The following is a 27,945-nucleotide window of genomic DNA, read 5'->3' on the forward strand; positions in this document are numbered from 1 at the left end:
CATTTGGGGTCCCCTTAATGTGGGGCTCACAAAGAATGTGTATAGCTTGCCACCTAATGGCTGCTTTAAACATTTACATGAATTTGTCAGTAATAACATGCAGCAAATGTTTGAACTGTACTGTATTTCATAAAAAAGGAAAATCAGCCTACCTTGTTTAGCAAGTCTTACAAAAGCTGATTTTGCTTGATGGCTTTTTTTTAGTTCATAAATACTTCCCTTCAAATTTTGATTCTAAAAAACTAAGTTGGGTTCATAAACCATACTCAATTGGTTGAGTATTTAATGGCAGTCATCTGCCATTAAAAGCTCAAGAACTTGCCTGCAACCTGTACAGTGAGGAAGGGTTAATACCACCTATTTGTTTTGGATGGGGAGGTAAGGATATGAATTGCAAGCATGTATGTGAAGACCACAATGGGAACAAGAGGGAGATGAGTTGGTCCATTTCAGGAACATGGCCCACTCTGCAAATATTTTAAGTTGGAGATAAAGATCACTCATACACCCCACTGTGGTCTTCCAATTCAAAAGCAAAAAGAGGAGCAAATAGAGAACATTCTGCTATTTGAGGCAGCAAACTGAACATGTCAGCATGGCATGAAAAATATTGAAGATGCAGTATGTCCTGCAGTATCAAATATTCGGCCAAGTTTTAATTCTTTTATGTAAAAATAAACACGCACATCCATTTCATTAGTATGCACATTTGCTTTCATCTTTAATACATAGTAAAATTATTCTATGTACCAAAGAATTATTTTAAAATATATTTCTTGGTGATTTATTATCAGTTAATGTTTGTTTGTATACCTATTTTGTATATCAATAATATTTGGGGTCACATAAAAAATATTGGGGAAGGGGGGTCACAAATGGATAAAAATTTAAAAGCCTTGCTTTATGACATGATGTCGTGTGATTTCAGTTAACTGCTAAAGGAGGGTTCAGAGAACTGCATGCTTTGCTACTCCAAAGGTCAGATCAAGACACAAATGGAAGTTGAAGGCAATGAGCAGAAAATTTATTCTTTCTGGCAAGAAAGAATGTCAGTACAGAGTCCGGACTCAAAAGAACCATTATAAGGCATACAGAGAAATGCTGCGCATTTAATCCATGTTGACAGTCATTCAAAATACCCACACCCTCCCCTGACTGGTTGGAAATACAGCCCAGTTTGGATCCTGTTAGCTGGGGATTCCTCCTGACTTCACTGGTTGGAGGAGTTCCCCTCATAGTGGAACAAAGGAACAGCTGTGGTTGATAAATTCAGAGTCCAAGTCTGTTTAAAGGTCCACCCCTATGCGGGGTGTGAGTTCGGAAATGTGCTGATGCCAAATTCAAGTAGTCCCATGATTAACTTAATGTCCAGTTCAGATACATACAAAGAGATAGCCCAGAAAACACGAACAGGTGATTGGGGTTACATGATGAAATAGTGGTCTGGTCTCACTCACAGCAGGTTCACTGATACATATCAGAAAATGGCTCCAATCTCATCAATGGAAGCCAGGAAGTTTCCCAATGTATGTTAATGGATTTGTCGATGGAGAAGAGGTTTGTCAATGGGAGGGAGTTTTGGTTCACATAAACACAACAGATAGCATCAATGAGACTAGGCTTTAGCCAGCTAATGTATGAGATAGCTTTACATATTTGCAGTTCCAGGTACACTTCAAGGATTGATTTCATTTAATATAACTTATACAATTTCATAAAGTTGGATTTCCTAAACAAGGGGAGATATAGCTGGCCAGACTTTTCTGAAATTGAGGAGAAGTGGTCTTTCAATATTGCGAAGTTGACTGAAAAGAAAAAGAAAATAAATTCAATTTTTAATGAATCTCTGGCTGTTCATATTTAATGAGATGGGTCAATTTCTCAATAACAATGATATGACTAAAAACCTGCTCTAGCACCTTAGAATGAATGCAGTTAGACACCACTTTAACTGCCATAGCTCCATGTTCTGAAATTATGGCTTTTGTAATTTGCTGAGGCACCAGCAGTTTTTAATAGACAAGGCTGAAGATCTTGTAAAACTACAACTCCCAGGATTCCACAGCATTGAACTGTAGCAGTTAAAGTGGTGTCAAATTGCAGTAATTCTACAATATAGATGCACTCTTGGACTTTGAGGGAAAGGAGACTGGTGTCACCTTCAAGTTTTTTCTTCTTCTTCTTTAATCCAGGCTAAAGTTTACCACAGGGGTGGTAACTGGGTGACCTTTAGACATTGTTATACCTTTAAGCAGCCCTAGCTAGCATATCTCACTATGAGGAATACTGGAAGCTGCAGTTCAACATCATCTGGAAGGCTGCAAAATTGCCATCCTTGTTTTAAGAGAGAAGTCTGATAGGGGCCAGTTAGCTTTTCCCTGCTAGCTCTTTCTCTGCTTGGTATCTCTAACCCAATTTGCATTTTTTCCCATGTGGGAAAGACAGAAGGATCAGAATGTGGCGAGATTGAATGATTCTTATCATGGAGACTTTGATTAGCCTATCCTAGAATAGCTTCTCCAGTCTTGTGCAGACAATGATTAACAGCAGATAACAGTTTTCCACTTGTATTTTCAGCAAAATGTGTCTGCCATTAAGAGTTCATGGCATACTTTAGAGACAGTCCTCAAATATTACCCCTGCTATAAGGAATAATAAGAATTGAAAGACTGCATTATTCTTTTCTGAACTCCTGTAAGTGATCAGTTCACACTCTAAAGCACAAAATGTACTCAGGCTTATCTAACTTCCCTGCTCAACAGATCCATAAAAATAATATTGGCAGCCGCTTTTGGAAGCCATCCAACCTTATATTGCATCAGTGCATGTAGTAGTTGTCTTTCCTCAAATTCACCTAAGACAGAGATACTTCTGCAAACAATTGCTGTTTCCTAAAAGGTTTAAATAACAGAGTTTAAGAGCCAGGCAGGCATACAGTTAGCTGAGTCCCCTAGATAATACTTTTTCTGACCAAAATCAAAGATGAGTTGCTTTTTTTGGAAGCCACTAGAACTGGGATCAATCTTTTAAATAAGTTACAGTGGCCCTTCCATGCATTGTTTAACATGAAGGAATGTCAATTCTACAAGTCAGAGAAGACTTCTGGCCAGGGGGATGACATACTTTTGACAATCCTAAGGGCCTTTCCACACAGCCCTATAACCCAGAACATCAAGGCAGAAAATCCCACAATATCTGCTTTGAACTGGGTTATCTGAGTCCACACTGCCATATATTCCAGTTCAAAGCAGATAATGTGGGATTTCCTGCCTCGATATTCTGGGTTATATGGCTGTATGGAAGGGCCCTAAGTCTGGCCAGGAGTTATAGGCGCTACCTCTCCCTCCTCTCTCTGCTGCTTCACGTTGTCCTGTAACCTTGGTAACATTCCTTCCTTCTCCCCCCCCCCCCCCCGTCACATACTTTTTCTTCCCGTTACCAAGATGGCGGTGAAAGAAACACAACTGCTACGGACGCATGCGCAACCGCGGCCAGGCGGAAGCGGTTGTTGCCGTGTGTGTGTCCGTGAGGTACCGGGCTCCGCCGTTTCCGCTTCCGAGGCAGCGACGGCCGGGAGGGCTCGGTGGCAGCTTGTCGGCGCCGAGGCCCTTGCATGTTCTCTCCCTGGATAAAACCAAAGAAAGAACGAGAGGGGGGCAGACCGGGAGTGAAGCCAGGTGCGATTTCCTGCTTGCGCGCGCCGGTGTCCTCGAGGTTGCGCGCGCGCCCCTTTTTTCCCGCTTTCATGACCAGGCGCCACTGAGCGCGAGCGCAGCTGGGCGCGCGGGGCTGAGGAACTGCTGCTTGCACTTTCTTGTGGAGGGGAAAGGAGGGGAGAGAGAGAGAGAGAGAGCGCAGCTTGGCCTGTGACGTCACTTACGGGCGGGGGGAGTGATGGCGGTGCGGGCATCGCTAAGTGACCCCAACAGAGACTAAATGACTGCATGTAAAACAATTTGTGCAGTGATGCAGCATAATTTTGTTACTTTTTTATTTTAAGAAGTATCCCTGTACTTAGATTTAACCACAAGAACATATTACACATACTTTATCAATATACTGCAGACGCTCAGTTAAACCTGTATCCATGGGAATTGGTAGTTTCTTTCTGATGGCTTGAGAGTTCCTGTTAAAAACAGGCCGAAGTAATAGTACTCTGGGTTACTGAGTTTTCCGGGCTGTATGGCCATATTCCAGAATAATTTTCTTCTGACGTTTTGCCCACATCAATGGCAGGCATCCTCAGAGGTTGTGAGGTAAATTGGAAACTAGGCAGGGGAGGTTTATGTATCTGTGAAAACCATGAAAATGGACAAAATCTGGCTACCAGTATTTTAAAAAAAACTCTAAAAGCAGGACAGTAGTAAATAAGCAACAGCACTCAAAAACGGGAATTCCAGACAAGAAACAATCAGGGCCAGCTAATAATCTCCCAACAAAGGATTCTCCCTGGCAGTAAGCAGCCAGGCCTTGAAGCTGAAAGGCTATTTAGTGCTAATCAAGGTGGCCAGTTGAAAAATTCACACTTGCCACAGACAAGAGTTCTTTCTCACACCCTGAACATTCCACAGACACCTCCCTTGCCTAGTTTCCAATATACCTCACAACCTCTGAGGATGCCTGCTATAGATATGTATACAATGTCAGGAAAGAATGTTTCTACAACATGGCCACACAGCCCAGAAAACTCACAGAAACCCATATAATACATACTTTATTAGTATACTGTGTCCAATTCTGGGCACCACAATTGAAGTGGGATGTTGACAAGCTGGAATGTGTCCAGAGGAGGGTGACTAAAATGATCAAGGGTCTGGTGAACAAGCTCTATGAGGAGCAGCTGAAAGAGCTGGGCATGTTTAGCCTACAGAAGAGAAGGCTAAGAGTAAACATGATAGCCATGTATAAATATGTGAGAGGAAGTCATAGGGAGGAGGGAGAAAGCTTATTTTCTGCTGCCTTGGAGACTAGAACACAGAACAATGGCTTTAAACTACAGGAAAGGAGATTTCATCTGAACATCAGGAAGAACTTTCTCACTGTGAGAACTGTTCAGCAGTGGAACTCTCTGCCCAGAACTGTGGTGGAGGCTTTTAAGCAGAGCCTGGATGGCCATCTGTTGGGGGTACTTTGAATGTGATTTCCTGCTTCTTGGCAGGGGGTTGGACTGGATGGCCCATGAGATCTCTTCCAACTCTAGGATTCTATGATTCTACTTCAGACACTCCATTAAGCCTGTACCCATGGAGATTGGTAGTTTCTTTCTGGTGGCTTGAGAAATTCCTATTATAAACAGGCCTAAGTAATAATACTCTATCCCATACTCTTACTTTAAACTTTGTATTAACTTGATACTCATATTGAAATACAGGTATAAAGATAAGCCTAAAGTGTATCACAGTTTCACTGTGTTCTATAGGTATTTAGTATTGTTTTTAATTTTATTTACATTAGTTTTATCCTGCCTTTCTATATAAGGGGCTCAAGGAGGCTTTAATGTTTTCCCCTGGTTGCTTGAGTTCCGTTTAGTTATTATGCCTCAAATGCCTTTCCCGAAACATCTCTTCAGCTCCCTTTTTAAAACGTCTTTTAACCATGAAATGCTTTTATTTCAACACACTGAATGTAACATTTTTAAAATACTTTTTAGTGACCTAGCTTGTTCCCTTTGTTTCTCCTCCTCCCCTTTTTTTCTTCCCTCTGTTCCTGGCGCTCCCACTACATTAATGACATTTAGATGGATAGTTCCACGGGTTGTGCTTATACCACAAACTGCATGTGTATTGTAGCTGTGTGTGTCATATCTGTCATGTATTATAATCTTTTAAAGGTTTTAAAAACATCTTTGCACAATTGAGAAATGTTGCAAGCTGTGAAGTGACTCTTATACGGAAGTGTATGTTGGACTGTTAATTCCAGCAGTCATCACCATTGGGAATGCTGGCAAGGGCGGCTGGAATTTGCAGTCAAACCCCATCTGAAGAGCTATATGATTCCCACCCCTATAGTGATGTAAATACAGAGCAGAGATTTCCAAACATTTCATGCTGGTGATATACCAGTTTTAGACATGCATAATTTCATGTCATAGTAATTCAGTTTTACTAGTAAACTGGAGGTTTAACCAGCATCTTATAACAGCTATGGACAGATATATAAAATATAATAATAGAATGTATGGAGACACAACATATCCCATTATAATAAAAATACATTAAACTTTAGTTGTTTACCTCTCTATCTCCCTGAGGGGACATTAAGTCCTTTCATTTATCTTTTAAAAATATATTATTTATTGTTTATTTCACATAGACCCAGAGGTTTCTCCTTACATTTGTGCAACACACCTACACTCTGTAGCCAACACACTGTCATCTCACAGCACACAGTTTGGGAAGCCCTTTTGTAGAGGACAGCAAATTGAAAGTATATATACACACACAATAAAGTACAGTTGTGTACTTCTCTAGCTGTGACTTCTGTCACACCTTATTAGCCTTTAGGAAAGATTTAAAAACGTGGCTCTTCCGTTGCGCTTTTGGAGAGTAACTGTCATATACTTCTTTTGTTACTCCCCCCAACATCTATCCTCTAGACCAGGGGTCCTCAAACTTTTAAAGCAGAGGGCCGGTCCACAATCCTTCAGACTGTGGAGGGGCCAAATTATCATTTGAAAAAAAACCCGAACTAATTCCTATGCACACTGCACATGTCTTATTTGTAGTGCAAAACAGCAACAACAATGAAAGAACAATACAATATTTAAAAATGAAAACAATTGTAACCAACATAAACCTATCAGGATTTCAATGGGAAGTGTGGGCCTGCTTCTGGCCAATGAGGTAGTCAAGTTAAGTAGGATTGTTGTTGTTGTGAGCCTTCAAGTCATTTCAGACTTTGGGCGAGCCTAAGTCTAAAATTATTTATTTATTCATTTACTACATTTATTTACTACATTTATATCCCACCCTTCTCACCCCGAAGGGGACTCAGAGCAGCTGTATGTGCATACAATATATTATTAGCATAGCACAATATTAGCATTATATATTACTATATTGAACTATACCACTATACTGTAATATTATATGTAATATATAACATATAATAATTATTATATGGTATTATTATTAGTATTATATTGTATAACATTAAAATATTGTTATAAATATTATATGTATATACAATATATTATATTATTTAAAATGATATAAAATATTATATTATAAAACTGAGGGCGGGGGCCAGGTAAATGACCTTGGAGGGCCGCATCCGGCCCCCGGGCCTTAGTTTGGGGACCCCTGCTCTAGACTGTTCTACTATCTTATGTCTCTGTTCCCCGTGGTTTTTATTCTTATCTCTTTCCCACCCTGAGTTTTAACTTAGTGTTCATGCGGCCCGCCCATGTTATATTGCTTTTTTGATCTCGTGTTGTACTGTACATTATTATTTATTGTATTTTAATTGTGTTATGATATGTTGTTTTTATATTTTGTTACATTGTATTGCTCTGGGCACGGCCCCATGTAAGCCGCCCCGAGTCCCCGTTGGGGAGATGGTGGCGGGGTATAAATAAAGTATTATTATTATTATTATTATTATTATTATTATTATTCTGTATATGATGCTTTATAGTCATCCATAATAAGAAAAAATGAAGAAAAAAAATTAGTCTCATGCTTGTTTTAGAAGTCAGTAGGCTTTTTTTGGGTGAAAAGTGCCAGTGCATTTCAGCCTCAGGTATATTATTCAGCTACACAGCCTTTGTTGTCCTGGAGTCAGGCCCATCTACGCTGACGATTTAATAGTGTTTCAAACTAGTATTGAAAGGTGGTTCAACTGTGCAGATAATTACAGATAGGAAACCCTGGGTCCAGTTTGAACCAGGATAGTGATTACACGAACCACAGAGCAATGCTGCACATTAAAGGCTTTCTTTTGTGTGCTTTTATAGGAGTTCCTGGCTGCCACAGCTTGAAGCTAGCTTTGAACTGCATTAAATTGTCAGCGTAGATACTAGAGTGAGTACGTTATTATGATAAAAAGCCCATCTATTACCAGCCTTAAGTCCTTTTCATCTCTTCCATTTACAAATATTTGGCTCTTTTCTATGCCAACTCTATGTAAGTTTCCTGTTTTGTGTCATTCATGTAAGCTCCATGTGCGATGTGTTAGATATTTATTTGATTACCATAATATGGCCACAATTCATTGTGGTAATTATAACTTGATTACACTGAGTTCAATATGCTATAACAATATTACAATTATAAGATATAACTGTTAAGACAAAAATATGTATTTTCTATTTCTGCTCTGAAATAGGCAGTCAATTAATTTTTCTTTTGGCTTAACCCACAGGTGGAAATTTGGAGAAGAAACAGGGCTTCTGTGGGAGCTGTCTGAGGACTCAACATTTTTTCTCCAGCGAGAACTATCTTGCTGGGAGAATTTAGGCTTAAAGTGACTCATCCTCAAAAGCAGCAACCTGTAACTTTTCCTAGCTTTAAACAAGACTAGGGAAACTTGCTGCACATCCATTCTCTCCAACTCCAAAAAGATGTCAACAGTGTGGAAGGTATTGGATGGGACCAGCGCAGAAACGATTTACTGAAAAATCTTTGTAGTCGTAAAAAAAATTCCTGGACAAGAAAGAGAGAAAAAAAGCACAAGGACTTGGTGTGATCTACGTTTTGAGGACTGTCAAGACTACAGCAATGGCTCAGGTAACAGGCCTCAGTTTCCCATCCCTTCCCAACAGGAATTCATCCTTGCAAGAGGTGGCCAAGGCCCTGCAGTGATAATTGGCTTTTGTGGTGTAAACTGCTCATTTTCCTACATTAGGTGGCATTCTTAAACATAACATTCTGGTTCCTCCCAGACCCGTTCCTTACAGCCATGCTTGGAGAATGGGGAAGGAGTGTATGAAAGAAGTGTTTGGCATCCTCCTTAGGACCAGCTTCAGTGAGGGTGGAACTGTCACTTTTCTTTTCTCTAATCCTGAGTTTAAATGGTTATATGCATAATTGGAGTAGGGATTGATTAGAAAGATAAAGAAGATCCTTAGTTATGTGTCTGATATAAGTTGCTTGGTACCTGTATTCCTTATTAGTTTTGTCCATTATACTCAGCTTGATGGAACATGGGTGGTGCAGTGAAGGATGCCGGATAAAATACATTGTGGTCTGAAGCCATGTCTGATTCATTCATTTGTAAGACAGACAGGATATTTATTTATTTATTTTATTACAATATTTATATCCCGCACCTTCTCACCCAACAGGGACTCAGGGCGGCTTACAATAAAATACATATATAAAAATTATACAGTGCAATATAAATCAGTTAAAAATTATTAACTTACATCAGTATTCATAAAACATATTATAAAATACAGGTAGGCGTGTTCAGTTCAAAAAACTGGGTCTGTCGATTGAGTTCAGTGTACATGATAATAATTAACGCTGCCAATTATTATTCAAAAGCCTGGCCCCATAACCAAGTTTTAACCTTCCTACGAAAGGATAGGAGGGAGGGAGCCTGCCTGACTTCAATGGGGAGGGCGTTCCATAGGCGGGGAGCCACTACTGAAAAGGCCCTGTCTCTCGTCCCCGCCAGCCGCACCTGTGAGGACAGGAGGTGTTATCCTTAGCTATCGTATTGTGATGCAGCATTAGAAATAGGATCACTTCTTAAGGAAGCAGTCTGAACTAAACTCTTTTTTCATCCATATAAATAAAGAGTCAGGATCATTGAACCCTCCAAATATTGTTGGACTGCAACTTCCAGCATTCTTTTCCATTGGTTAGACTGGTAGCAACTGATGGTCCAATCATACTTGAAGGGTTGTATGATTTCCAGTCATAAATGTAAATGAAGAAAGTGGTCACCCAGAAGTTCTCAGTATTTTTAGAGGAACAAGTGGAGATAAACCCACTAAACATCTGAAAAAATTGTGAGAATCTAAATGTGGTGTATTGGCATGCATGTTTTGCTGCATCTTTATGCCACCCTTCCTCTAAGGTGGGGTGGGCAACTGTCAGTGGTTAAAGGGACTATTGGAGGCTGCTCTGGTTTGCAACCCTTCTTTGAATGAGAATAAAATCTAAAAATTGACATTTTTTTGTTTGTTTGAAAACACCCTACATTATCCCCGGGAGCATGAGGGGAATTTTAGCATGTTTTGATTCTCCTCTGTTTTGAAGACCCCCTAAGCTGTTTAGAGCCCAGAAGAATTGCTTTTCAAAATAGGAAGTGACTGAACATCTTTAAGTAATGTTGATGAATTTGGGGGGGGGGGGGGGGGAAGGCTAGAGCCCCACAAAATAGCTTTGGAGGGCCATACTTTCTCCATCCCCTGCTCTAAGAGCATCAGTGTGACTCTTTGTGGGTTAACAAACCTATAACAAATTTGTGTGGGAAGAAGTGATTTGACTGAATTTCTCTGGTTGTAGTACATTCTTCTGCGCAGTAGACAGCAGTGGCTTTAAAAAAACATCAGGCTAACTAATATTGGATTCAATGTACTGATTTCTGAGTGCACATACTGGATAGAACAATAAGAAACAGATCCTTCAAATTTGTGCGAACAGGATAATCTCACATATTCAGCAGCTTTTCTTTGTGCTTCCTCCTCTTGTTTGTCTTTTGTGTCATACTTCTGATGTAGTCCTGTGGTGGTTCAGGTTGCTATAGCTTTTTAATAGTGGCTTTTTAAAAGTATGAAGTTGTGGGGGATCTCATATTTGTCGTAGCCTAAAGATGATACTTCCTTGTGCATATTCTTAATGAGAGGAAAAAAACCCTGCAAATTAGAAATAGTTCTTAAGTTTTTTCCCCTAGGCTTTTGAGGAAGAAAAGTGCTCTCACTTGATCTGCTTGTTTTTACTTATTTTCCTAAGAAAATTGGAATGATTTTATCTCTACTTGCCCCACAGCTCTGACTTAGGAATGCTTGCTAAGATACATTTTTTTAAATAAAATCAACGCCTGCACTCTGGATCACAAATGGAAAAAGCCTTCCAGACCTTCAGTCATATATATTCCTATACTTGTTTGTAACATAAAAGCCCTGTACCAGTATTGTGGATTTTGTAAAGCTCCTCATAGCTTGTCACTGATGATAAGGAACATTCAGCTTTTGGTGGCAACCCAAGGACATTGAGAAGCCGATCCATTTGTTTATTTATATTTTAGTTGCACAATTATGCAGAAGACTGTGTCTCTCAGATCTCTTTTGATGTGTGGTAACATTTGAAATCCAGCAAAATCCAGCAAACTGTCCATTAAATGCACAAATTTGCTTCTCTTTCAACAAGACTATCAAGTTAATTTCATTGCAGTGTCCAAAGTGAATACCTGCTCTGCATCAGTTGCCAGTAGCTTTAATGGATAAGCTCTGATAGTCACTATCTACTCCCAAGAAGTGATGAACATGTCCAGTTCCTGCCCACAGCTTAGGAGTGCATGGACACATTATCACATGGGCTTATTCACTTCGCTTATTGTATTTCGCTGCACTCCTCAGTTTGTATCTGTTTCTCTGCAGGCAAGTCTTCTGGCCTGCGAGGGACTCTCCGGGGTTTGCCTTGTGCCAACTGTTGCCAGCAAGAAGATGATGCCGAAGCAGAGCTCTAAGCAGGTGGAGAACAGAGAGGGGGGGTGTGCCGGGCATGCTGGTACAGGCTTGCCCAGTTTCAGCGGTCTGCTACCCCCTGCACTGTTTTTTGTGTCCTCTTCCCATTGTGGCCATGGGTGATGAAGCAGAGGAATCAGGAAAAGAAACTTGACATGCAGGATCCTAAGTTAAATTGCATGCCTTGTTGTGATCCATATCCTTCTTTTTCTCTACTCAGAGTCATCGCAAGGAAAGTGAGAAGTCACGCAGCCGGAAGACGGAGGAGACCACCGAAGGATCGCCACCTAAAAAGTCCCTTAAAAAGGCAGGTAATCTTACATCACCTAAAAAGTCCCTTAAAAAGGCAGGTAATCTTACAGCTAAACTCTTGCCCTCCATGGAATGGTCTTCCTGCTTCTGTGAATCTACCAAACATTTTTTCTGACACTTTTTTGAGGATAGTAAGTACCTGTCAACTGGGAGTGGGGCAATCTTTAGGGCAAGGGAGCATCTTTTATGTTAAATAGCAGCATTTTAATTCACATTTAGAAAATGTATATTGTGCTTTCAGTCCCCCAAAGTTCCTGGTGTAAAAATGAAATACATTAACATAAAGAGGGAAAGAAATAATGCACCAATTAAATAATACATCTATTAAATCATTAAAACAGCAGCAAGTGGGGGCATAAAACCCGAGTCAACTTAAAAAATAACTCCAGCTTGTGGCTTAAAGAGATGAATACCATGATAGAATTGAAGTTGTAGACTTGCAGAATCAGAATTGGAAAATACCACCAGAGCCATCCAGTTCAACCCCATTCTGTTATGCAGGATCCTGATAAATGGCCATTCAGCCTCTGCTTAAAAACTTCCAAAGAATAAGACTCCACCACATTCCAAGGCAGCATATTTCATAGTTGTTATTATTAAATTATGATTATCATGATTATATTATGTATACCCTGCTTTATTTCTTCCGAAAGAGTTGAAAAACTCTTTGCTGCTTTCCTAAAACTGATAAGACATGCACAGTTGTATCAGAAATGCATAACAAAGCAAGGGATGATGATGTTGGTAGTATCCAGCAGTTCATGTGCTCGTGCTGAGAAGTTCTGCTTTCACGTCTCTACCATGAATCCCCATGAGCAGAGCCTTGGGTGCTTAATGCAGTGTGTGGGTGCTTTCATGCTGTAAATTACCAAATCCATTTCATTATCTAGATAACCTGGTCACCCGGCATTTAGTTTATAATTTATACTCAGTATACACAATTTGAGTGTTTTTGTGCATATTCATATTTATACGGGTTGAGCAGCCCGTGTTCAGAATTCCAAAAACCAAAAGATTCCAGAATTGTCCATATGGATGGATGAGATAGTGACATCTATGTTTTCTGATGCTTCAGTGTACACAAACTTTGTTTTATGCACAAAATTATCAAAAATAATATATACAATTACCTTCAGGCTATGTGTACAAAGTGCATAAGAAACATAAATGAATGTTATGTTTAGATTTGAGCCTCACCTCCACGATATCCTATTCTGTACAAATATGTACATAATGGTGTTCCAAAATAATCTGAAATCCAAAATACTTCTGGTTGCAAGCATTTTAGGTGTTCAATCTGGGTTTTGTATCCCTAATTATGTTCCAAAACAAAAAGTCAGTGTAATAGTTTTTAAAAAATTACTCTATGAGGAACACCTGATATTGTATTTATATTTTGCTCTAGTGCATGTTCCTGAACCTTATTCAAGGACAGCCCTCTGTCATCATTATTGTGGATGAAACTACTTCATTACTAATACTGTTTAGTCCTGGACTTCCAGGAGCAAATCCAGGTCTAGGGATACAATCAAATTACCAATCTTATCCACAGGTGGAGTAGAGAGGTGAATCCTTCCACCAGCCATAGCTTCCATCATTAATATCTCTGTCCTGCCAAGTAGATCCTTAACAAGAAAGCTCCTGCCTATTGAAGAATAAGAAACAGAAGAGTTTGCTGTGTGCATGTTAGCTAGAAGTCATAACCAAAGAAAGCAGTGCTACCCTACTCTAATTTACCCATCCTTAGATGTTGGGAATTGTGTGGTACTCCAGATGTCCTTGAACTCCAGCTTCCAGCATTTGTCCCCATTCCTTATGCTATCTGAGGCTGCTGAGAATTCAACAACATCTAGAGGGCCACTCAGTTTCTAATCTGTGAAGAGGTGATTATATGGGGCTCATGTCTGCTTTGCATAAACCTAGTAAGTTCTCCTGCTGTAGCCCACCCTGAGCCATTGGGAGAGATGGGTAAGAAATAAACTAGTAGTAGTTTATTAATAGTACTACTATTATTTGATGCACAACAAGATTCGTATACAGCAAACATGATTTGTTGTATTGGCTCACACGTTGGACACTTCCCAAGTTGTTGATGTTATTATTATTGGTAACATGCTGAATTAGAGCATTTGAATTATGACATACTTCTCATACAAATATTCCCTTGTTATAAAACACATGGATTGTTAGCCACAGCAAGGATCTTTTGGACTGTAAACCTCAGAGCAAGGAATGAGGATTGCATTCCTATCTTTGCTGTGGTCTCTGATGAACAAATAATAATAATAATTTTATTTCTTATTTGATTTTCCTTATGTCTTGGGGCAGGTTACAAAACAATTAAAATACATAAACACAGAAAAACACTACAGATACACACACTAAAACATACCTCCCTAAAAGTTACATACCAAAACGTATCTATGAAATACATATTAAAACAGACAAAACAGATTAAACAAAGGACATGTATTAAAATTCATGTTTATGTTTAAAGACTGTCTGGATAGGCCTGCCAGAAGAGACAGGTCTTCACTTGTGGCTTAAATTCCAACAGCTGATTTAGCTGTTGGCGCTCTACCGGCAGGTCATTCCACAGCTTTGGGGAAGCCAATGAAAAGATCCTCTGGATGGTAGTTGCCAGTCGAGTTCTGGCTGGTTGGAGCAGATCTCTCTCCCCCCCCCCCCCCCCCCCCCGGAAGACAGAAGTGTATGGGAAAAGGTGATCCTTTAGGTAACCTAGATCCAAACCATGGAGGTTTGTGACCTACATTTAAATGGTATGTGACCTCCATTTAAAACTGGTTGCTGTAGAACTGCCTGCCCCATGAAACACAACAGCTCTGTAGAGGTGAATCCTAGCTATGGTAGATATCTTTGAGTAAGCTATAAGAATATTAGAGGCTCTGCTCATTCATTTGAAACAGATTTGCAGCACTTGAGCAACCAAAATTTAACATGGTTGTAAGGTTTAATGCTGTTGGAATGGTATGCTTCCCAAGATTCCTGTTTGATCTTCCAAATACTCTGTTTCTGCTGCACTCTACAAGTGGCAGAGAATACTTGATGTTTCCATATTGTTTGATAAAAAGCCTAGGAGTCCATCCAGACTTGAGACATTGACCTCAAACAAGGGAGTTCTGAGGGCATCTTTTTAAAAAGCATATTCCACAATATTTAGGCTTGCTACATCAAAGCAGGTGACTAGCAGTGGGATGGATTTGCCAGAGGTTATCCAGCATAGCAAAGGTGGCAACAATTAAATATCTGGAGCCGTGGTGGCACAACGAGTTAAACCCTTGTGCTCGCTGAAATGCTGACCGGAAGATTTGAAGGTCGGCGGTTCGAATCCGCGAGACAGGGTGAGCTCCTGTCTGTCAGCCCCAGCTTCCCATGGAAGAACATGAAAAAAGCCTCCCATAGGATGTGTGTCCCTTGGGCAACATCTTTGTAAACGGACAATTCTCTCACACCAGAAGTGACTTGCAGTATATTCTCAATTCGCTTCTGACACAATAAAAAATATCAACCTTGTTCTGCATATAACAATACTTTTCTCTGCCCCATGTGAAGTTTTCAGCAACCCATCACAGAGTTCTAGCTTCAAATCTCTCTCCAGTATCTGCTTTTGTGGAACAGCGTTTTTATTTTCTGACTAGTCAATAGATCAGTTTCAGCTTTTTGAGGATCCCCAAAATCCTGGGTTCTTTGATTTATGCAGAATTTAGAATATTTTGCTTTTTTCATGCAAAATTGCAGTATGCTGTAGAAATATTTTACTCCGTTTGATGTTTTAATTTATTTTTTAGAATGACCCATGAACATTTTTAAATGTTGACCTACAAATGTTTTTATCTTAGATCTAAAGAACTGGGAATGAATCAGGGAAATAAATTATGTATGTTCTAACCCAGGCATGGGCAAACTTTGGCCCTCCAGGTGTTTAGGACTTCATCTCCCACAATTTGTAACAGCCTATAAGCCTATGAACCCCGGTGGCGTAGTGTGTTAAAACACTGAGCTGCTAAACTTGCAGACTGAAAGGTCCCAGGTTCAAATCCCGGGAGCGGAGTGAACGCCCGCTGTTGCTCCAGCTTCTGCTAACCTAGCAGTTCGAAAATATGCCAATGTGAGTAGATCAATAGGTACCGCTCCGACGGGAAAGTAACGGCACTTCATGCAGTCATGCCAGCCACATGACCTTGGAGGTGTCTACGGACAACGCTGGCTCTTCGGCTTAGAAATGGAGATAAGCACCAACCCCCAGAGTCAGACATGACTGGACTTAACATTAGGAGAAACCTTCAACTCCCACGAATTGTGGGAGTTGAAGTTCAAAACACATGGTGGACTGAAGTTTGCCCATGCCTGTTCTAATCCAAATACTTGCATTTCTGTTATTTTTGTACCCTGCTGGTAGGGAAGTTCTTCCAAAAGAACAAGTAGACATTGTAAAAGATATGTAGCATACTTGAAACTGGAGAGTAGCAATGTGGCGATGTAGCAAGAACGGTAGAGTCAACCGATGCCCACATATTTTGACATCTATTGAATTAATTAGCGTCATGGAATTTTCTCAGTATATTTGGTGTGCAATAGTGACCTGGCAACCTTGACAAACTATATCAGAATGTAAGAACTGAAGATGCTCATTCTCTCTAGATTCTGGCCTATCAGAATGAAACAGAAATGTGTGTCTTTCCTTAAATAAAGTTGAACCACTAGGCCTGATCTTCTAATTTCTCCTACACTTACAGGGGAAAGAAAGTCTCCTTCAGGAGCAGAGTGAGCAGAGTCGTGAACTTCTGCCCAAGCATAAGATTCCTTACAGTCCAGCACTGCAGTGTAAAGTGGATTGCATTGCTATACAAGTGATGTAATAAATAAGGATTATCCAGTCATATACATTCTCATGGGACTTAATAAAAGCCAGTGCAAAGTCTTGTGCAATAACTTGTATTGGGCAGATAGCAACCTTTTGTATTCACCAGTAGTGAGCTGCAGTAGGTGAAAATGAAGAGACTTCCACTGTTGGGTGAAGACATTTGGTGCTGGGCAATACTGCATGGTTTCATGCACCCATCCTTTAGGAATAGGAAACCACATGGCATATGTTAGCCAAGAAGACAGTAGTAACAGGTACATCTCAATTGCAGGTGGTGGTGATTGAGCAGAATGGATCATTCCAACTCCGGGATCCCAAGAATTTTATTTGTGAGCATTGCCTTGGAGCGTTCCGAAGCAGCTACCACCTCAAAAGGCACATCCTCATTCATACTGGTAAGAGAACAGAGTGCAGATTGGCAGCCAGATTCTCCTGCAGATTGTGGTAACTGGGCACTTGGGGAAAACAGTTTCCTTCGCTGTCAGCACTATCCACTTCAGTGCCAGATGGCCCAAAAGTGTTTATAGCTTACATTAGGATTGCTTCTCAAGCACCATAAAATGGAGAAACTTGCTTTAAGAAGCTTTCAATCAGTAATAAAGATTCTGGATATAAAATTCTAGACAGTGCAGAAGATTGAAAGCATTCTCATTCCAGAACAAAATGTAGTAAATTATGGCTGATATTCTGAAAAGGGCACATGAAAGTTTCTCCTGCATCTGTGTAAGACATTTTCTGTTTGTGGTATGGGTTATTCCTTGCCTCCCTTCATGGCACCCTATATTGTACAACCTCACTCCGCTCCTCCTCACCATGGTTATTCTGTCCTTTGCGAGGAACAGACAGTTCAAATAAGTTTCTGGCAATGTCCCTATGTAGTCAGACATGAAGTAATTACTTCTGCATATCTGCTGAACAGCTCCTGCATATCTCAGTTCCTTCACAAGCTAAAATATGATGCCTTTCTTTACCCTGCAAGTGGCCCAGCCCATCTCTCTGCAAAGTAGAAGTGAAGGAGTTTTTAGGAAAGGCCTGTTTTCTTGTAAAGATTTCTTGTAAAGATGTCTGGGGAAAGACTGTGCACAAGATGCTTCCAGAGGCTCACTTCCAGGAAAAGTCTCTGGATGCACAAGTTACATTTCCACATCATTTGTCATGTCTTTGTTCTACCACTAGAGGGCTTCTCTCCCTTTGAAATGTGTCTGCCAGAGGTCTAGGCCAGGGGTCCCCAAACTAAGGCCCGGGGGCCGGATGCGGCCCTCCAAGGTCATTTACCTGGCCCCTGCTCTCAGTTTTATAATATAATATTTTTATATCAGTTTTAATAATATAATACCATATATATATATATATATATATATATATATATATATATATATAATATTGATAATAATCTTATGTTATACAATATAATACTAATAGTAATACCATATAATAATATTAATTATATGTTATATATTAGATATTATATAATAGTATAGTGGTATAGTTCAATATAGTAATATATAATGCTAATATTGTGTTATGCTAATAATATAATATATTGTATGTACATACAGCTGCTCTGAGTCCCCTTCGAGGTGAGAAGGGTGGGATATAAATGTAGTAAATAAATAATTAATTTTAGACTTAGGCTCGGCCAAAGTCTGACATGACTTGAAGGCACACAACAACAACAACAATCCTAATTAACTTGACTATCTCATTGGCTAGTAGCAGGCCCACACTTTGCATTGAAATCCTAATAGGTTTATGTTGGTTAAAATTGTTTTCATTTTTAAATATTGTATTTGTATTGTTCTTTCGTTGTTGTTGCTGTTGTTGCACTACAAATAAGACATGTGCAGTATGCATAGGAATTTGTTTGTATTTTTTTTTAAATGATAATTCGGCCCCTCCACAGTCTGAAGGATTGTGGACCGGCCCTCTGCTTTAAAAGTTTGGGGACCCCTGGTCTAGGCCTTCTGTAATTTTTAATGTAATTTTCAAGGAAAACAGATCGCATGTGTCAGTGAAAAACAATTCCTTTTCAACTCTTTATTCTGATTAGTCATTTGAGGTTGGAGCACAGAGTTGCTCACTCCTGCTTGTGGGGTTTATCATAAGCAGTTTGTCTTATAAGCACCTTCATAGGTTTTTTTAATTACTCTTAGTTTGGCAGATCAGTATCAATTAATACTTGGATAGGAGACTGCTAACAAATACCAGGTGTTACAGGCTGCACTTCAGAGGAATGAACTGGTAAAACCACCTTTGAGGATTTCTTGCCTTACAAAACCCTATGGCATTCATGGGCTTATCATAAGTTGATAGGCAACTTGAAGGCACATTATTCCCCCTCCCCAACAGTCACTCTCTCTGTCTGTCTGTCTCTCTCTCTCTCTCTCTCTCTCTCTCTCAACAAACACACACATACACGTATGGGTTGTGTCATTTAATCATTGTGGATAGCCTGGTCTCTGGCTGAAATGAAGTTTTGGTCAGATCTATATCTGATAGCTCAGTTTCAGTAAAACGAGGATGCGGAAAAGAAAAGTTTGATTGTTTTCTTCTGATGGGTTAGTTTTAGACTGCCAAGGGTACCACACCAATAATCATCGGTGAAGTTGTGGAAACATGGAGCTTTTTTGCACTCTCAAAGCATTTGTTTCTTCCCTCTTGCAGGTGAAAAGCCATTTGAGTGTGATGTGTGTGACATGCGCTTCATCCAGAAGTACCACCTGGAGCGCCACAAACGTGTGCACAGTGGGGAGAAGCCATACCAGTGTGAGCGTTGCCTGCAGGTAATGCTTCTGACATTTGTTTTTACCTAAAGCTTGGTGGGTGAAATGGCTCCTTGCATTGGCAGCAAAGAGAGGCTGTGGTGTGCACCTCTTCTGAAAGGTCTTTGCTCTGAGTGACATTCCATGTAGATTGGATGCAGAAGAATCTCTACATCCTCCAGTGTGACTCTGTGGTCATTGTACATCAGAAATTGACTATAGAATTCCACTGAAGGATTCTTAGAGATAACACCTTTCTAAGAATTGCTAGGTCCTTTAGCAGAACTCTGTTGGTTAAATTCTTCCAGAGATAACCATAACATTATTCTGAAGGACCTAGAAAGGTCTAACCTCTAACCCCAGCTAATGTGAAAGTCTAGCTGTAGTGCCAGAAAAGAGCAACTCCCAGCTGTGTCAATTACTTTGTCTTTGATGGAGCAAGCATGTCTTACTGGGTTTACTTGCTCTTGACTTCCTCATACTTGGTGCATCCTACACAGCTGTAACCTTTTTAGGAAGGGCCAAAAGATAGAATCTGCCACAGAAGTATGAAAAAAAAACCCTACCACTTCAGAACTTACTTTAAACCAATATTCTAGTTTGAGGTGGGCTACTGCCCTTGGGCCAAGAGTTATTCCTCCTGTCAGGCTATGTGGGTGCATTTACCCAGAATGAGAAATGTCATGATGTCAGTTCTGGTTTGGGTTTTAATCTATTTTCAGCTTTTGAGAGAAAATTGTGGAAGAGGAGAGAAACAAAATTGCTGTGTTAGGGGCCAGGTGTTTTTTAATTAAAATTTTGGGGGTATTCAAATGGGAACTTGTCCACTGCCTCTTGAGTTTTGTCGCGACATGATACATTTGTACGCTTGAAGTGGGAAGGAACTTAGTGAAGCTTCACTTAATCACAGAGCTTTAAGAATGTATGCAGAATCGGGGAGACTTTGGACTTGAGGGAGGACCTAAATGAAGGAGAAGGAAAGAACAATTTTAATGTTCATACTTGGATGTTTTAATTCTATGTCTTAATGTTTAAATGTTGCTCATGTATTATGTTTAATGGTCTTAATGATTTTAACTCATAGTTATATGTTATTTAGATATGATTTGGTTTTTACATATATATGGCATTGAATTTTGCCATTAGTATGTGGTAAACTGCTTTGAGTCCCCCCAATGGTGAAATAAACAGTAAATAAATAAATAAGAATTGAGGAGACCAGAAGGGCAGACAAGAAGGGTCTAACTGAAAAGAAAGTTATGAAAGGGTGCATACTATGTGGGGAGGAAAGGAAGTTCTAAGAGGGACTGATTAAAAATGTCAATGGCTAAAGGAAGTGAGACAGAGTGGTTGATATGATGAAAAGTGGCTTTTCATGATGGTGGCCAGATAGAGAAAGTTTGGGGCAAGTAGGACAGGAGCAGAACTACAATTAGGACTGACACACAGTTAAGAGATACTCACTTTTTATTAAGAAGAAGGCAAGCAGGCAAAGAAAAAAAGGAAGCCAAGAGATAATAAAGGAATTATGTTAGTTATGGCTTCTGTTGTAAGTATAGAATTAAGGTCTAGTAACTTGAAAGTCATGAAGCTGGAGGTGGGTGACTGAATTTCAAACATGGTCTTGAGTTAATCAGCTAATTCCTTGGTTTCAGTTTCCTATCTCAGATGCAGTGCTTCATTGTTAAGAAAAAACAAGGCATGCTTCAGCATTATTTCTACATCCAAGGATAATGCAGATCCTCTTTAGATTTCCTTTTGATTCTGAGCAGATTCCCTTGTACTGCTCACTTCTGAAAGTCATGTTTAAGCTATTTCTCTCCTCTTTTCTATTGTTTCAGAGCTTCTCAAGGACAGACCGGTTGCTGAGACATAAACGAATGTGTCAGGGCTGCCCAGGCAAAGAATCTGACTCACAGCTTCTGCTTTAGGAGTAGGCTGGGAAAGAGGATTCAGCTGGAAAGTCAAGAGGATTCTTTGTGGGTCATTTTCTTCACTTATTTTTCATACTGTGTTTGCCTGCTGAGACTGTTGTTGTGGAAGAAGCAGGTCTGAACAGGGCACAGACTTTCAGACAAAGTCTTGACACTGTAAATACATTGAAAACAAACAAGAGGTTGACTACCAGCCTGGAGACATCCTTTGCAGTTGTGAATATACTTTGGGTGTGCTTAAAAAAAACATTTATCACCATTTGCCTCAGGAATGGCTTTGAGAAGAACAATTGGACCTCCTACAAGTCCTGTGAGTGATATTGATGCTCTTGATTGACCAGATATCTGCCATCGTGCCCGTACATTGTGCTCACAAAAATGAAAAGAATCACACACCAAACTGTTTTGAAGGGCTGAAGCCTGAGAACAATGGATATAAAATAAGGTCAGCAACAGATTTTTGAATCCAGGACTCACAGGAGTGTCTCATTTGAGTTTTGCCATAACATATACAGAAGTTTCTGCCCTCCTCCTGCAATATCTGGGCCTGTAATTCTTTTTATGGCCTTCAAGTTTTAAGAAACAAAGCTGGAGCAGATGGCATATGCTCTTGAGTACTGCAGAAGTCCACTTTTCAGATGTTATTATGGGAAAAATCCAAGAAGAAATGCTAAATGGGATCCAGCTGGCTGGAGGTACACATCTGGTTATTTCCAGTGAGAGAAGAAACTTTAGACCATTGATAGGAAGCTTGGTTCCTGTCCTCCTCCGCTTCTCTGTAAAGATCCATGCATTCAGGCTCCACCCCATCGAATGTCAGTTTAGTGCAGAATTCACAACATCATCAGAATATCCCTCAGCCCCATAAATATATCAGCCAACTGAAATCCAGAATTACAAGTTTCAAAGAAGTATTCCTCTAGAGCGAGGAATGATAATGCTGAGGTGCAATTCTTTTCCTCCAGAACTAACTGCTGGCTAGGGCTGGACTACACATCCTCTTATCCATGTTAACTAAGGTTCGTCCAGCCATGTTCTTCACTCCATTAAATCAGTTTTTGTTGCTTTTGGCCAAACAGAAGTCCTACCTCTTTCCTAGGAAAGACATCGTTTGTGAGAAGCCGATGTCTCAAGATGCTCTTGACTGCTGGTGGAAGTGAAAGCTGATTTGGACTGATTTAATACTTACATTTCTGGCCAGTGCAGTTGTACCTTAGAACAATCTTAGTGTTCTATCAGTTCTGCCATTGAAACATCTTATGAACGGACACTTCAGTTTGAGATAACTTCTCTGTCATTTTTGCTGTAAAACAGTTTGCCCTCTCTTTCTCTTCTGTCTTTGGAACTGGCTTCTCTTTGGCCTCCGTTGGGTCCCAATTTCCTCCCATCTGTCAATGCAAGGGTTTGGGTTTGGGACTTGGATCAACAGAGGATTGGTGTTCCCCAATATTTGTTGCTGAAAGTGCGATTGCTGCTGAAGGATTCCATTTTCACCTTTGCTACTGAAAAGGTTTGTAAATAGAGAAGCAGGACATTAAAGATCAAGGAGGTTTCTTCCAAAGGTACAGTCATGCAAGAGAATCAAGTGTGCTAGCAATAGGTGCTATGCTTTAGGTTAAGCTAAAAAACTGCACTTCTAAAATTGGAGAGAACGTTCTTTTGGTTGTATCCTTTGTACTTTTCCAAACTGCTGTTTCCCAGGGAATTTTCTTTAGTGGACTCCCTTATCCTCACATAGTCAAGCAAAATTTTAGTCGGAAGGCCATATGGGATAAACTTCTTTTTAAAAAATGCACATTTCTATTTATTATGGTTAATCTGCTGTTACATGAGTTTCCTGGTGCTTTCCCATCCACCTAGCTTCATCGACTTGCTCAGGTACTCCCGTATTATTTACGTAGGTCTCAGAATTTGCGTAATATTAAATCTCTGGTAGGAAAAATAATCAGTTAGTGTCATAGAGAGAACAATAAGGAATAAAGAAAGTGCTCCTGTCACCATTTGTGTGCCTATAGAGTAACCCATGCGTTTAATCCATCCTGCTGCAAAGTCTGCTATATCTTAAAGCTAAGGTATGCTAATGTTTAAGCCTTAATGGCTACTTTCTCGTACTATGTTTTAAAACAGACATGGATGATAATTTGTATTGAAAGAGGCCCTGTTCTTTTACTCTCTCTCACACACATTTTATTAACAGATGAAAAGTGTGGGGGCCTTTTTAGCTGAAGTTAGTAATGCCATCTCTTGCCCAGTAATGCCTGATGGCTCAGGATAATCCTTGAGAATTTCAATAGGAACAGAAACTGTTATACCAAGTGGCCACTCTTTTTAAAAGAAAGCAAACAGACCAAAAACTCGTGCAATCATATAGCTTTCTTCCACGTTTCTGTGGGCTGCTTACTCCAAAAGAAAAAAAAGAATTATAATATGTATTTGAAACTATAGGGAGTAGGAAGGATGTATAGAGGGAATCTGTTTTGTGCCACATGTGCAAACTTGAGGGAAATCTTCATGTAAGAAAATATTTCTATCAAACAATGAGGCATTGTTATCAGTTTCTGGGTAGCCATCTCACCCTCATTGCTAGTACTAGAGGCATAACATTACAAAACATATTCTCTTTTGCTAGTTAATTCCCAGCTAACAGGCTGTTCAGATCTCCTAAGTAAAATGTCCCATGCTGCCAGATCCATTTTGTGCCATTGAGAGTATTTGTGTTATCTGGCTTAGCTTTTACTAACAGAGTAAACTCTGTACCACAGAGTTGATGGCATTTGAAGACTTCCTGCAAGGAAGTTGGTTGTAGAAAAATGACATGCCAACATTGTGGTGTGGAATGAGGAGTGTTTGGCCTGCTGTTAACATTTGACCAGTGTAGTCATTTGATAGCCTTCAGTCTGATTTTTCACTGAACACACTAGCAAAGGAAAACAGATTTTGTTTATGGTGATAAATGGTAGAATGTTAGCATTACTCTGTAAACAGTGTTTCCTAGGTGAAGTAGGTCTAACCTCAGACAATGACTTGTGCCTCATCTTTTTTCTGTTGAGGTTTTTCTCAGAAAGGAGTGGGTACTGGGTAGTAGAGAAAAATGTGGCTGGCTGTGTGGGGAGAAAGTGGCTTCCTGTGTTTCCATTGCAGCAATCTTTTTTTATCAGTTGCCATTCAGCCACCTTTGATTTTACCTTCCACTGCAAGTTATCATGCCTGCCTGTTTGAGCTGTGATTCAGCTTTTCTCTGAAAGAATTGTTTTCAAGGCAGGACTGCTTCACCCTGTAAATATATCCCATGTTCGTCAAGTAAAGATGAGCACTAAGGAAAAGTTGCAGAGCTTTCAGGAAAACGATGCTTTGAGAAAGAACTTGAAAATGGATCCTATTTGTATGCTTAAGGGATTTCAGGCCATAGTTTCCAGTAGTTACTCCAGAGTGGAGTAAATACGTAGAACAACATGGCAAAACCTCCCTCTCCCCTTTCAGGTTGTACTATTGAAAAAAATGCTCTGCATACAGAAAACTGACATGTCAAAAAATCGTGTAGAGATTAATGTCTCCAGTATGCTAGTATTCTGTGAGTAAGAAATTTTGTTTCATTCACATGTACCTCACAACCTCTGAGGATGCCTGCTATAGATGTGGGCGAAACGTCAGGAGAGAATGCTTCTGGAACATGGGCATACAGCCCAGAAAACACACAACAACCCTGTGATTCCAGCCATGAAAGCCTTTGACATTACGTGTGACTTTCTCTACTCAGTCTCTGGCTGAAATGGAATTGTGAATGAAGCAGTTAATTTTTAAATAATACGTACACCCTGAATCTGTTGTGAGGCCTAAGTAAAGTACAGCAATTTGATCAGTGGAATTTTCTTATTTAATCAATCTACTTTGTTTAGACTGTCCAACAGAATGCTAACCCGTTCATCTTGTTCTTCAAAGTCGTCATTAAGTGACAAGACTCCATCACGTGAGTTGATTGCAGCTCTAAGAAAGAGATGCTTTGCTTGGAAATGGTTGACAGAGAAATAGGTGTCTTCATAAAAAGCTCCTCTAAGCCATGGAAGTGAAATTGATAAGGAACAAAGTCAAAATTTACAGAATTTCACTATCTTTTCACTGGATGAGGCCAAAGAACCACAGTTGTTTCAAAATGAATCTTGTTTACTCAGATCATGGCATGAAGAAGACATGATATCAAGAAAGCTGTATCATGAAATTTGAGAAAACTGATACAGTAGAGTCCCACTTATCCCACATAAAGGGGCCGGCAGAACATTGGATAAGCGAAAATGTTGGATAATGAGGGATTAAGGAAAAGCCTATTAAACATCAAGTTACGTTATGATTTTACAAATTCAGCACCAAAACATTATGTTTTACCACAAATCAACAGAAAAAGCAATTCAGTACATAATGTTATGTAGTAATTATTGTATTTATGAATTTAGCACCGAAACAGTGCAATGTATTGAAAACATTGACTACAAAAACATTGACTACTAAAAGGCAGACTGTGTTGGATAATAGAGAAGGTTGGCTAAGCGAGAGGCTACTGTATTAGGAAGTCACAATTTAAACCAGGAATTACTCTTGTTTTTAAATGTTCTTGAATGTGCTGGTACAATTTAACGGTCATATGGATGTGATTTTTGCCAATGATTCAATTTTCGAGCAAATAGCTTGAAAATTGGGTTCTACATAAGCAATGGCATTGGTTCCTCTGACTTGTACACACAATCACATACGTAGGCCTTGCATTTGCTAATGCATTACTCTCCTATCTTGGTTGTTGAGTAAAAAGTAGGTGGTTTCCGAGCATGTGCCATGTTGTAGTTAAAGTATCACTTACAGCCTTTCTCCTGGTCAAGGTGTTCTTTGTAATGAATGATCAGCAATGTTCATTTGTGGGTTTTTAGGAGCAAGCTGTATTTGTTCCTTCCCTCAATCCTTCATGGAATTTGAGGGCCACCAGCTATCTGTCAGCCAGAATGGCTTGGGTAATGTTGAAACTTCTGCTCTTTTTGATGGCATGAGTAGGAGATTCATGTGTCAGCTGTACCGTATTAATTCTCCATGTGTGTGACAGGCTGCTTTAAGCTGCTTCCTAATGGCTGGAGATAATACTGGCTTTGATTCAGATGTTTAGTTGAGGTGAGAGAATTGAGAAGATCCTTTTTGTGCAGTTAGCACTGGCTTTCATAGACTCCTTGCATTTATGGGACAATTCTAGCACTTACAGTTGAACAGAGAGTCTTTATCAATTTCCCTATTTTCCTTTAGTATTAAAGTCAAATAGCTTTTTTCTCCTAATGAAATGTTTCTCCTCCCCACTCTTCTCATTAATTCACATATTTTGTTATGGAGGAGGGAATTGGGTTAGGGTTGTGTTACCCAAGTGCAGGATCACTTTTAAACTGTAGTTTTTATAAGATGTTATAAAACATGTATCTTTTTACCATTACAGTGTGGTGTCTGTTCATTTGTGTGCTCCTTTTTGGGTATGGAAATAAAACATACTTTCTCTTCCCTGCCACCTACTCCTCAGCTTCACTGCTTCTCATCTCATATCAGGCAGAGATTTTATTATTATACACTTGATTTTAAAAGCAAACCAACAAAGTCGTGTCCAACAAGACAGACGTGGAGATTGTTGCTGTAGTACTCATAAGTATCTGGCCTCTGTTGCTGCTGTCATGTCATTCAACACTTTCTGGATTCATTCCTTTACTTTTCCCATTCTTTCCAAACAGCTATACAAATCATTCCGAAGGAAAAAAAGGAAAGCACCATACCTGAGAATGGTACAGGGAGGATCAGTCTCTCACTAAAATCAGGTGTCTTTTTGTGACGTGTGAATCAAAAGAGGCCATAGTTAGTCTAGACCAGCGTTTCTCAACCTGAGCTTCGGGACCGCTGGGGGTATCACAAGGGGAGTTTCGGGGGGTTGCCAAAGACCATCAGAAAACACATATTTTTGATGGACTTAGGAACCCAAATCTCTCCAGTATTTTCTGTTGATCATGGGGGTTCTGTGTGGGAAATTTGGCCCAATTCTATCATTAGTGGGATTCAACGGGCTCTTTGATAGTAGATGAACTATAAATCCCAGCAACTACAACTCCCAAATGTCAAGGTCTATTTCCCCCAAACTCCACCACTGTTCAAATTTGGGCATATTGAGTATGCAGGTCAAGTTTAGTCCAGATCCATCATTGTTTGGAGTCCACAGAGCTCTGTGGATGTAGGTGAACTACAACTTCAAAACTCAAGGTCAATGCCTAACAAACCCTTCCAGTATTTTCTGTTGGTCATGGAAGTTGTGTGTGCCAAATTTGGTTCAATTCCATCATTGGTTGGGTTCAGAATGCTCATTGGTTGTAGGTTAACTATAAATCCCAGCAACTACAATTCACAAAT

At 39.8% G+C, this 27,945-nt stretch overlaps 1 protein-coding gene across 4 annotated transcripts; it reads left to right on the forward strand.

Annotated features, from left to right (window-relative positions):
* Nucleotides 1-3,542: 3,542 nt before the first annotated feature.
* Nucleotides 3,543-26,986, forward strand: znf740 (zinc finger protein 740). Of its 4 annotated transcripts, none has more exons than XM_008103595.3 (7): nt 3,543-3,677; nt 8,362-8,726; nt 11,549-11,641; nt 11,856-11,942; nt 17,104-17,227; nt 19,497-19,615; nt 21,436-26,986. In XM_008103595.3, exons 2-7 carry the CDS (start codon nt 8,718-8,720, stop codon nt 21,523-21,525), a joined length of 522 nt encoding a protein of 173 aa, XP_008101802.1. In that variant the 5' UTR covers nt 3,543-3,677; nt 8,362-8,717; the 3' UTR covers nt 21,526-26,986. The 4 variants fall into 4 exon arrangements, with proteins under 4 accessions (XP_008101802.1, XP_062827711.1, XP_008101804.1 ...); XM_062971642.1 differs by adding an exon at nt 7,955-8,021 and having other exon boundaries at nt 3,551-3,677; nt 8,362-11,641; XM_062971641.1 differs by having other exon boundaries at nt 8,362-11,641.
* The last annotated feature ends 959 nt before the right edge of the window (nt 26,987-27,945 follow it).

Source organism: Anolis carolinensis, chromosome 2 (assembly GCF_035594765.1).
Source record: "Anolis carolinensis isolate JA03-04 chromosome 2, rAnoCar3.1.pri, whole genome shotgun sequence".
In the NCBI taxonomy this organism is placed as follows: Eukaryota; Metazoa; Chordata; class Lepidosauria; order Squamata; family Dactyloidae; genus Anolis; species Anolis carolinensis.